Raw genomic sequence first — 12500 nt, forward strand, 5'->3', positions numbered from 1 at the left:
CTCATAGGTACCTGTCGCGTGTCATGGAGGGTTGGCAGGCTGCTGCTGGGGGGAGGCCTGGAGGAGGAGCTGGTCTGGGTGGTGGAGGAACCAGCTCTTTGTAGGCTTATGCATGGGTGGTTCAGGGGTAGGGGAGGAGACCTCTGTCCTCTGCCTGCCCATGGCATGCCTCCTTGCTGTAGGTTGGGGGCTGTGATAGCTGCTTCCCTTGGGATTGAGCAAAGGTCTGTAACATACCCTCTTCTGGATATGTTGGAGGGCCCTTATTATCCTGAAGTCTGAGGTTGACTTAGCATGAAGCCTAGCAGAGGATACTTTTGTATGTTGTTGTTTCCTATACTGAAGTGTTAATTTCTTTGCTTTGTGCCCATACAGGTTGATAAGTTTTGCAAATCTACATTATGATGCAGAGTTATCTTTGTTTAAACTAAGCAAAAGTGCTGAGATATTGCAATGGACTCTTCATAAACATGTATGTGGTTGTTACATCTCCAAGATTATTGGCTGTATTACTTGTGAAGATATCCATTGATTTCACCAGGTTTGAATTATGAAAGTTACCTGAATAGAAATCAGATCCAGAATATTAAAGAATAGTCTAAGCATGTTGATAAACTGGTGCAGTGTATTGACATGTACTGAAGATGGCATTGAGTGTTGATGGCAGCATAAGTTAATTAATGTTATTAAAAAAAATGCAAAGCTTTTAGTTTAATCAGTATATTCTTTTAGTAAGTGGTCATGCATATGTATAGCAAAAAATTGTCTAAAAGGTAAATTGGAAAATGTAATGTTTTTATGGCATATTGATGTGTGGGTTTCCAAGGAAAGTTAGTCTATTACATGGAACAGAGGAAGAATATACTATTTAATTTTCTTGGATCCAGGGCATCAGAAAATTTCTTGATAGATATTTAAAAGAAGTCCACTCATTTGCCACTGGCCAGCAGTCTCTGAACCTTGTGGTATACTCTGCAGAAGCCTGTAAATCTCCACCATGTATTCTCTGGTAATATAAAGCTTGTACATCTTTGTGCTTTATCATTCATTAGGAAACGAGTCTAATCTATTTTATGAGAATATGGATGGTCTTGATGACCTGTAGTGCAAAATGGATTGCCTGATATTGTGCCTCCATGGTGCTAGACTTTACATTGTAGGTTATCTTTCTCAGATCCCATCATGCTTCAAATTAATTTATATAGAAAACAATCAGTTTAACTGTGCAGAAAAAAATATATACTCAAAACCATTCCAATTTCAATTAGTGTAATTTTTTTTTATTACTTCATCTTAGTAGGGCCTTAGCTATGAATGGAAGATGACTGAAATCATAATAAGAAGTAAATTAACCCAATTTAAACATATTATTGAGACATATTATTAGACTACTTTTGAGCTATTTGTAAGTATTATTGCATCAAGATATTGTCCTGCCTTCCATGCCATTGTTGCTCTGGCAAAGGCCAACAAATGTACACTATGTATTCAGGGAAAGAAGTAGAGCTTGCATTAAGATTTTATTACACAGAGCTTGAAAGGCTCCTTAGTGATTCACTATCATTCAGATCTAGTTGGTAATTACCTCCTTTAGTGTAGATCAAGTTGTTAGGGAATTTGGTTTCCCTCAGTGTACAAGTTTTAGTAAACAAGTTTATGACACCAGGTTTCTGTCCATATATCTGATGGTTGGTTAGATTATTTTGGCAATATTTTCTGTGTAACTTCTAAATTATGTATATATATATATATATATATATATATATATATATATATATGTATATATATATATATATATATATATATATATATATATATGTTATATGTATATATTATACATATATATATATGTATATATTATACATATATATATGTATATATTATACATATATATGTATATATTATATATATATGTATATATGTATATGTATATATTATGTTATGTATACATGTATATGTATATATGTATATATTTTATGTGTGTGTGTGTGTGTGTGTGTGTGTGTGTGTGTGTGTGTGTGTGTGTGTGTGTGTGTGTGTGTGTGTGTGTGTGTGTGTGTGTGTGTATTTGCTTCATTTTTTTACATTTGAATGGTATAGATGTATAATAATACATATGAAGTTCCTTTAGAAGAAATTGTACAAAGTGATTATGTTTGGTTACTTTTAGTGTTTGTGTTTCGTTTCTTTGCCCCTTTTCCTTCATTTATTATTTTTTTTCCAGAGACAGAGGTGAAATTGATGAAACTGCTGTAAAATATTTGTTAACCCAGTGTCTGCTGGGTTATGTATTGTCCCCCTAGATTTTTGTGAATTTTGTAATAGATGGCTCCACGTGTGCTCAGCCACCAAGGGGTCTACCAGTAGGCCCTAGTGAATGTGCCTGATTTCCCCATTCCTTGAATTTGTAGGAAAATGTGTTTTCCGTTCTTATTATTGATATTGTTATCATTCTTATTGATACTGGGATTATTAAATTGTTATTTTGATATTAAAATTAAAGACAATAAAATAATAGAAATGAAGCTTTCAGAAAATGAAGGAAAAGGGGTAAACAGGGGAGATAGGTAAGACTATTTATTGACTCCTTGGTGACTAAGCACTTGTAGAGCCAGTAGATGAACTTTTATTATAGTGGGCATGGCATTGTAGTCTTGCCACATGCACTAATTGGGTAAAATGTCTTCTGAAGTTTTTATTTTATATTTCTTTCTTTTATTCCACATATTCTTTGTGAACTTTGTTATTATGGATTTTGTTTTATTGTATACATGATGTTAATTCTTGAATTATCTTTCTGAAGGTTAAGGAAAGGCACACATGGTGAGATTCCTGTGGTTGATGGCTGTGTGCTAGAAGCCATGATGAATGGGGAGGCAGGGGATGGCAACGTCCCTGTCCGGCGCTCCTCGAGAGCTCGCAAACCAAATTCAAGATTTGCGGACGATGAGCTGGACGGATGCTTCAAGAAGATCGTTACTGGACTAGCCACGCCTGAGGCTTCCTCCACTGCCACTTCTCCTTCGCCAGTGGGCCGCCCAAGGAAAGGAGCGAAGAAGAGGGAGAGTCGGAGTGAAGATTCCTTGGAAGGTGAAGAGGATAGGCTGGAGAAGACTCTAGATCCCCTGGCAGATGTACCCTCATCAATGGGCCATGTCGAACATCCCTTAAAGAAAGATTTGCTTGATGGGCAGGAATCAGAGGACCGTGGTCTTGTAAATGGGCTGGAAATAGACTCGGAGAGTGAGAAAAGAGAGAAAAGTGAGAAAAACATTAAGAGTAACATCAGGAAGGAGGATGGGGAAGAAGTACCAATCAAGGATGTCAAGAAGCGGGGCAGGAGAAAGGGGAAGAGCAGGAGTGGAAGTGGAGAAAGGGAAGACAACATCCAAACTGCCAGTGTGGAGAGAGACCCGGCGAGTGTGGACAAGGGATGTGTGGAACGGTTGGCAGGCGAGGGACAAGTATCGGTAGATGAGGATAGTGTTGATTGCAGACTAGGGCATGAAGGGCCTAGTGATAAAACCCCAAATACTGGGGTGGATGGTGTCCAAGAGAAAGGTGGGGATGTTAGTTTATGTGGCAGTAGTGATAGTAAACCTATAATAGAAAACCAAAGTAAATTTGAAAATGCTACATTAAGGAGTGATGAGACAGTGGCAAGTGGAAGTGTTCCAGAGAGTATTGATAAAAAGGAACTTATGGAAGTTACTGTAGAGAGAACTAAGTGTGAACCAAAAGAAAATGATCACTTATGTGTTAAAGATAAAGAGAAGGAAAGCCTAGTAAATGGTGATGTACTACTGGAGGAGTGTTCACAAATTTCACCTAAAATCCATGCAAGTGTAGGTTCAAAACATTTAACTTGTCCTGTTGACATATCTCATGATAAAGTCACCCAAATCAGTGTAAATAATCCAGATATTCAAGATCCCAGGCTTCAGGATAGCAGTCCGTCTTTGTCGGGTGCTAAAGAGGAAGCTAGGATAGAAGTAGGCAAAATGGCCGAGCTGAAAGTTGGGAAAGCAACCAAATCTCAGAGAGGAAGGAAGAGATTGATTCATCAGGACAGCACAGACTCCACAGACAGTGATAGTTCCTTACCGTCCAGACGAAGGGGCCGCAGCTCCAACCAGATCCCAAAGGAAGGTTTAGGTAAAGGGCTTGTTAGTGCCACTGTGCCAGAAAAGAAGGCAAGTGACATGAGTGTAAGAGACACGAGTGTCATGAGGCCTGAAGATTCAGGCGAGCAGAGTAGTGAGGCAGTTTTAAATCCTTGTGAAAGTTCCTCTTCTGTCATGGATGACAGATTAAAACAAGATTCCAAAGAAAAATGTGATGAGGTTGAGAGGAGACCAAAGGTCAAGAGAAGTAGGAGTAGTGATGATGATAAAAACAAGGAGAAAGATTTTGAAGTCCTGAACCTGGAATCTTCAGCTTTAGGCTCCCCTAAGTCAAAGAAGAGAAGAGAAGTTGTTGGAAGTTCTTCCAGTTCTCAGACCTCAGAAGATGATGACAGCCAGAAGCGGAAGCGGACAGAAGAGATCAAGGACGTACATGATGTCAGCAAGAAAAGAAAAAGAGCAACAGAGAAAGAACTGGAAGTGCCAAAGGACAATGTGCCAAATGTGGAGAAAGCAAGTGGGAGCATAAATTGCACTCCAGTGAGGGTGACAACCGAGAACGTCCTGTCTCCTTGTGTTGCTGACATACCCCTCCCCTCGCTTGCCACTCCTCAAGTTGGTGCTCCCAAGAAGGGTGGAGCTCAGTCAGTAGAAGCAGACAGTCTGGGTGAAAGTTCTAAAGTTGGTAAAAGTCATACAAAGAGAACCACTGGTATATCTACAGGTGCTGATTCAAAATCCATTGTGAAAGACATTGGTAGCTCAGGTAGTGGAGCTTCGAGCAAACATATGTCAGGGAAGGATGAAATGGAATCATCATCTTCTGAAGGCAAGGAATCTAGCTCTTCCACAAAAAATGACACCTCTAACTCTTCATCAAAAGAGGAAGCCAAAGGCTCCAAGATGAAGTCCGATCTCACTTCTGGGTGTGAATTGTTGAAACAGCCCAAAACTGAGGAAACCCTACCTAGGACCATTGCAGTGTCTCGCACCTTACGTTCAGCAAGCAATTCTCCATCAAGGATCTCCAAGAGAACGAAGAAAAGTGAGGAGCTACTGAGAACTTCTTCATCAGATAGTGATAGTAAATGTAAGGAAGAAATAACAAATACTGAATTGTACAAATATTCTGTGAAGGGTTCAGATTCAGAGTCACAAAATGCTCCTGTTGATGAGAAGAAAATAACAAAGGGGAAAAGCAAAGAAAAACTTGAAAACTCTACTGAAGAAGAAGTAATAGTGAAGACTGAAGAACAAGATGACAGCAAGTCAGGGGAAGACCACTCCAGAACCCAGGTCAGTGAGGACAAGGAAAACCTAGCACCCAAAGCTGAAGAAAAAGCTGAGAAGAGTGGGGAAGAGGTTAAGGTTGAAGAAGTACAGTTAACAGAGGAGGAGCTGGCAGAACTAGAGAAGAAAAGGCAGCAGGAAGAAGAGGAGAAAGAACGCAGAAATCGGGAAGTGGTAGAAGAGAGGTTGAAGGGCTTTGTTCACCTTACAACCAATTTTTACATTCAAGAGAGGAAGAAAACCAAGCGCAATAAGGAAGTGAGGCGAATGGTGTGTGATTGCACACTGACTAAGGAAGAAATTGCAAGAGGGGAAGTCGGTTGTGGAGAAGACTGTCTCAACAGATTGCTCATGATTGAATGGTAAGTTGTTGAATATTTTATGTTTTGATTTTTCTTAAGATTAAGAGAGTACAGAGAAATGATTTTTAAAACTTAGTGGTTTTCTGAAATGTAGTGTTAGTTATTTTATATTTTTGGTCTATTATGTTTTTAATGTTCAGATTTGTTTAGGTATACCCCAACAGTGTTGCTGCATGTGTGACACTGTTAATATTGGTATCTATTAGTTAGTTAAGGTCATACAAGTTATTTATGACTCTTGTTAGTCATCAGCTTTTATCAGTATCTTTGATTGTGGTAACTAGGAAAGTCATGGTGGATAAATAAATGCAGAAAAAAAAAATGCTGAAAATCCACAAAAAAAGGAAAACTATGCACTTACTTTTGTCAAGGAGCACATGATCAGCTTTCAGACCCAATAGAGATGGTGACTATCCTAGATTAATATATGATCAGGTAGAGCCCCTAACCACTTACTGTGGCAATCTTCCTGGAGGATGCTAGCATTTTGAAAATCAACATTTTATTCTTCTGCTCTGTATTTTCCAAGTTATAAATCATCTGTGGCCAGTCCTTTTATCAGAAATTAAATTGTGTCTGTGAAAAGACAAATATTAGTGTCACTAATAACTTGCACAAAATCTAATCTGACAGTAGATATCCATATTTTCAGTGTAAACTGTATTGGAAACATATAGCTGTATATATACACACCACTCACTGTTAAGTAAATACACAAAAATAATTGCTTCCATCCCTGGAAAGATATTGCTTCCCCATGACATGCAATATTTGTATTTTTAAATTTCATCTTTTCATGCTAGCATTACATATCTGTAGCTTAAGATACCTCTCCTTGAATTCAATGGACAGTATAGTCAGTTATTTATAAGACCCCATCTAGATCACAGACTAGCTCTCTTCTCTTACTTGCAGTCTTTAACTTGTGTACAAGTTCATATTTGTATTTAGCAACAAAACCAACAGTATCTGGAACTAGATTCATACTAAACTCATTGTTGTTTTATTCATAAAGTTTTGTAAAACTAACAACTGTGGGAAATACTTTTAAGGCCAGATGCTGGAGGCATTAGGTGTATAATTGAATTGTGAGATGTTGTCCATCAAGAACTTTATATTTATTTCTTCCCCCAGCAAAAAAGCCAACACGTAAACCTTGTTTGTATCATTTATCTGAACAACTATAGTAAAAATTATAACAGGAAGATTTATGGTGGCTCCCCTTTTCCATTTAGCTGACATCATGGTAGACATATTGGTATAGAATCTTGTTTTTTTTATGACTCAGACAAGTGTTACATCATACTGGCATTTAGGTCAGAGGTTAAGTTTGCAATAATGAATAATTTTTTATGTTTATAAATAAGACAGTGATGTACCAGATTGGAAGGCACCTGACAGATTTTTTTTTTCAATAATGACTTCAAAACAAAGGTGCATCTTATAGGCCACAAGTAAAGTATACTAATTGATTTTACATAGGTAGTTTTTTGAGCAGTTGTGAGAAATTGTAGCAAGCACATAAAAGTTTTCACTTTATAAAAGAAAGAAAAGACAAATTATATTAGGATATGTGGTATTAACATATAGTTTCAGCCTTTTTATTATTATTACTTCTTTCCATGGTCCTGTTTGAAAGGGCATTATGAAACATGAAGCCATTCATGCTATTTATAAGGAATGGCAATCATATATGACTGTAGGATTTTTATTTATTTATTTGTCTATTTATTTATCTTTTGATAAATACAGTTTTAGTTTTTGAGGTTATTCTATTTAGTAATGTAAGCTATGACCTTTGTGTTAATGATAAATGTTCTTCACTAATTCTTTCCCTGGGTGGGATGGGATTCTACATTATGTTATTTATATGTTAATGTAAATAAAGAAAGTATTGTAGAGTGAATATTTATAAAACGTTTTATCACTTTTTTTTCTCCCTGTTTAGTGGTTCTCGATGTCCACTGCGTGAACACTGCACCAACAAAAGATTCCAGAATTTGGTCTATGGTGATGTGGAAGTATTCAATGCAGATGAGAAAGGATGTGGATTGCGAGCACGGAGTTCATTAAAAGCGTAAGTTATTCCTCTTTATTTGATGAATTTAAGTACTGGGATTGTTTATATGGGATACATAATTATTTTGTTTTGATTAAGGGGACTTGCTACTTTTTTTTTTAATGAATTATGGAAGGTTCTTTTTCTTGGTTTGTTTGTGTATGAGCACAGAGTGATTGATTGATTGGTTGATCAAAATTATATTATTTTCAACAGAATAATATGAAACTTAGATGCGTCAGAAAAATGTACCTCTTGTAACAAGTAAAGTAATTGGTAACTTGATAGACAAATTGGTTCGAAAGCCACTTCTGTCAAAGTACTGCCTCAAAAAAAAAGCTTCAAGTTATGGTATTAGAGTGGCTTTTAATTTCATTTTATAAAGTGTATTATTGTTCCTCTAAAAAGGTACTTTAAATATTGAGTGAAAGTATAGAATGTCAGGGGTTCAAGATTCTCAAAAACCTGTACATAATTTACCTCAGAATCACAGTTGATTGAGGGAAATATACTTTAGAAACAAATATGGATTTTCACAAGTGATGTATCCCTCTCTCTATAGGGGGACATTTATCATGGAGTATGTTGGGGAGGTGCTGGACACCAAGGAGTTCAAGAGAAGACGGAAGGATTATTCCCGAGGGCAGAACCCCCACTTCTATTTCATGGCACTGAAGCCGGACCTCTTCATTGATGCCACCCGTAAAGGAAATATCTCCAGATTCATCAACCATTCCTGCGATCCCAACGCTGAGACGCAGAAGGTAGGAACTTCTGGGATAAGGCTGTGATTCCAGGTTGTTATGTTTTGTAGACTGGAAATGATAAATTGCTTCGAGGGGTTTTGAAGTGCACCTAAAATTGATTTTTGAAAAAATTGTTTATTCCAGTGGACGGTAAATGGGGAATTGCGCATTGGCTTTTTCACAAACAAGGACATTGAAGCAGGGGAGGAGATCAATTTTGACTACCGTCTTGAGCGCTATGGGTAAGGATCATGCTTTGAACAGCATGCTTCTGTTTTAGAAGTGATTTCCATTTAATATTTGAATGAATCCATATTATCTTTGATGCCTTAACCTGGTTTTCCTTCCCCATAGCATCCTCCTCTTCCTTACTCCTTACTGTTAGTCTACTTCTTTTCTCCCTCCCTCCCTTTTCTCCTCCTCTTCCTACTCCTATTCCTCCACCTCCTCCTATTCCTCCTCCTCCACCTCCTCCTATTCCTCCTCCTATTCCTCCTCCTATTCCTCCTCCTCCACCTCCTACTCCACCTCCTCCTCCACCTCCTCCTCCACCTCCTCCTCCACCTCCTCCTCCACCTCCTCCTCCACCTCCTCCTCCCTTTCCACCTCCCCCTCCTCCTCCCCTTCCCCTCCCCCTTCTCCTCCTTCTCCCCCTTCTTCCCCCTTTTCCCCTCCCTCTCCTTCTCCTCCTCCCCTCCTCTTTCCCTTCTCCTCCTCCCCCTCCCCTCCCCCTCTCTCCTCCTCCTCCTCCTCCTCCCCCTCCCCCCCCCCTTTCCCCTTCCTCCTCCGTCCCATCCCCCTTCCCCCTCCTCCTCCTCTCCTCCTCCTCCTCCCCTCCCCTCCTCCCCCTCTCTCTCCTCTTCCTTCCTCCTCCTCCCCCCCTCCTCCTCCCCCTCCCTTCCCTCTCCTCCTCCTCCTCCTCCTCCCTCCTCCTCCTCCCCCTCCTCTCCTCCTCCCCCTCCCCTCCTCCCTCCCCTCCTCCCTCCTCTCTCCTTTTCCTCCTCCCCTCCTCTTCTTTCCCCTTCCTCCTCCTTTCCCCTCCTTCCCCTTCCTCTCTCTTCTCCCCCCTCCCCTCTCCCCCCTTTTCCCCCCTCCCCCTCCTTCCCCTCCCTCCTCCCTTTTCTTCCTCCCCTCCTCCTCCCCCCTCCCCCCCTCCCCCTCCTCTCCTCCCCCCCCTCCTCTTTTCCCCTCCCCCCTCCTCCCCCTTTTTTTCCCCCCCCCCCTCCTTTTTTTCTTCCCCCCCCTCCTCCCTTTTTTTTCTTCCCCCCCCTCTCCTCTTTTTCTCTCCCCCCCTCCCCTTTTCTTCCTCCCCCCCTCCTCTTTTTCTTCCTCCCCCTCCTCTTTTTCTTCCTCCCCCTCCTCCTCTTTTTCTTCCTCCCCCTCCTCCTCTTTTTCTTCCTCCCCCTCCTCCTCTTTTTCTTCCTCCCCCTCCTCCTCTTTTTCTTCCTCCCCCTCCTCCTCTTTTTTCTCCTCCCCTCCTCCCTTTTTTTTCCTCCCCCTTTCCCCCTTTTTTTCTTCCTCCCCCTCCTCCTCTTTTTCTTCCTCCCCCTCCTCCTCTTTTTCTTCCTCCCCCTCCTCCTCTTTTTCTTCCTCCCCCTCCTCCTCTTTTTCTTCCTCCCCCCTCCCTCCTCTTTTTCTTTCCCCCCCCCTCCTCTCCTCCTCCCCCTCTCCTCTTTTTTTCCCCCCCCCTCTCCCTTTTTTTCCCCCCCCCCCTCCTCTTTTTTCCTCCCCCTCCTCCCTTTTTTCTTTCTCCCCTCCTTCCTCCTCTCCCTCCCCCTCCTCTCCCCCCCCCTCCCCCTCCCCCTCCTCTCTCCTCTCCCTCCTCCCCCTCCCCCTTCTCCCTCCCCCTCCTTTCCCCCTCCCCCTTCCCCGTCCTCCTCCCCCCTCCTCTCTCCTCCCTCCCCTCTCTCCCCCTCTCTCCCCCTCCTCTCCCTCCCTCCTCCCCCTCCCCTCCCCTCCTCCTCCTCTCCTCCTCTCTCCCCCTCCCCTCCTCTCCCCCCCCCTCCTCCTCCCCCCCCCCCTCCCCCTCCTCTCCCCCTCCTCTCTCCCCCTCTCTCCTCCCCTCCTCCCTCCTCCCCTTCCCCCCCTCCTCTCCCCTCCTCCTTTTCCCCTCCCCTTTTCCCCCTCCTCCGCCTCCCCCCTCCCCCCTCCTCCTCTCTCTGTCCCTCCCTCTCCTCCCCCCTCCTCCTCCACCCCCCTCCTCCCTCCTCCTCCCCCCCCTCCTCCTCCCTCCTCCTCCCCCTCCCTCTCTCCTCCCTTCCTCCTCCTCTCTCCTCCTCCCTCCCCCCCCTCCCTTTCCCCACCCTCCTCCCCTCCCTCCCCCCTCCCCTCCTCCTCTCTCCTCCCCCCTCATCTCTCCTCCCCCTCCTCCTCCTCCTCTCCCTCCCTCCCCCTCCTCCTCCCTCCCCCCTCCCCCTTTCCCCCTCCTCCTCCCCTCCTCCCCCCCCCCCCCCCCCTCCCCCCCCCCTCCCCTATTCCTCCTCCACCTATTCCTCCTCCTACTCTTCCTTCTCCTCCTCCTCCTCCTCCTCCTCCTCCTCCTCCTCCTCCCCTCCTCCTCCTCCTCCTCTTCCTCTTCCTCCTCCCCTCCTCCTCCTCCTCTTCCTCCTCTTTCTCCTCTTCCTCCTCTTTCTCCTCCTCCTCCTCCTCATAGTATTATGGTCCTTAATATTTGTTTTGGTTATTTCTTGCTTATATTTCATTTTTTTATCCTTGTATTTGTATCATTAAAGTTTTTGGACCAAGTTTATAATTTGTAAACCTTTATACCAGAATACCATAATTTTGATATGTAAACAAACTTTCACTTTTTTTCTTTTTAGCCGAGAACCACAGAAATGTTACTGTGGGACTTCAGTCTGCCGTGGCTGGTTGGGCGAATCACCAGATGAGAAGACTAAGGAAGAAAAGGATGAAGAGAGGAGAAAAGAAGAGAGGGATAGGAGAAAGAGAGAGGAGAAGAGGATATACTTTGAAGATATTGCTGTAAGTCATGTTGTTTTGCTAATGAGGAGTTAGAAAGTATGCATTTTTCTATAAACACAATACTATTAATGATGTAATGCATGCAGATTAAGTGTGTGAGAGGAGCAGTTTGATAGGAAATGCTTGAATGAAGTATTTTTATTTTAATCCGTCCTCCTTTATTATACAGTTAGAGGATGAGATTGAGAAGCTCAACTCTCACAAACTAAGAAATCGTGAGGACACTCTGAATCTCTCCCGACTGATGGTGCGAGCAGAAGATTTCAACTCGAGGGTGATGCTCTTGAGGCTCCTTCAAACAGGGGAACCAGCATGTAGGCGACTGTTCTTGGACTATCATGGCCTAAGGGTCTTGTGGTCCTGGATGGCAGACCTGGGGACTGGACATGAGAATGTGGAGCTCAAGAGTGAAGTAAGTGACTTAATGGCCTTGACTTCAAGCTGTGGGTAGTGTTTGTATAAAACAGTTGTCAAACTATTGTTTACTTTTTTCCATTATTTGATATTGAACCAAGGCTAACAAGTTTGAAAAATAGAAAAATATGTGTTCCGAGTTTGAGCTGAAATTCTACTCAGATTTATCACATTGTAAGTATCAGGGTTTTGGCTGCTAGATATTAGTTTGTAAGATGTATTTGAAACACATTATTTGCAATGTTTTACAATGTTATTAATGGTACTTTTCAGATTCTAAAGACCTTGGAGTGTTTGCCAATCACCAACAAGACACAGCTCACTGACAGCAGAGTGCTGAGTGTTGTTGAACGATGGACCAAGCAGAATGTGGATGTAGGTACTAACAACTCTCCTCCCCCTCCACCACCACCCAAGGCAGATTTGACCAGTGTTACACAATCATTGGAAGCTGACCCTAACAAGAAAACAAGGTATGTGCACAAAATGAAAAGCAATTAGACATGTTTACTTTATTGAC

General features: G+C 42.4%; 1 protein-coding gene across 1 annotated transcript in view; it reads left to right on the forward strand.

Annotated features, from left to right (window-relative positions):
* LOC119580308 (histone-lysine N-methyltransferase SETD2-like) overlaps positions 1-12500 on the forward strand; it is a gene marked incomplete in the record, with an annotated part of 44520 nt that overhangs the window by 518 nt on the left and 31502 nt on the right. Inside the window, 7 exon segments of the mRNA XM_037928387.1 lie at positions 2804-5776; positions 7725-7853; positions 8398-8599; positions 8726-8823; positions 11404-11566; positions 11736-11978; positions 12254-12453. Of these exon segments, the coding sequence (XP_037784315.1) occupies positions 2862-5776; positions 7725-7853; positions 8398-8599; positions 8726-8823; positions 11404-11566; positions 11736-11978; positions 12254-12453 (3950 nt within the window).

The sequence above is a fragment of the Penaeus monodon genome, chromosome 13 (genome assembly GCF_015228065.2).
Source record: "Penaeus monodon isolate SGIC_2016 chromosome 13, NSTDA_Pmon_1, whole genome shotgun sequence".
In the NCBI taxonomy this organism is placed as follows: domain Eukaryota; kingdom Metazoa; phylum Arthropoda; class Malacostraca; order Decapoda; family Penaeidae; genus Penaeus; species Penaeus monodon.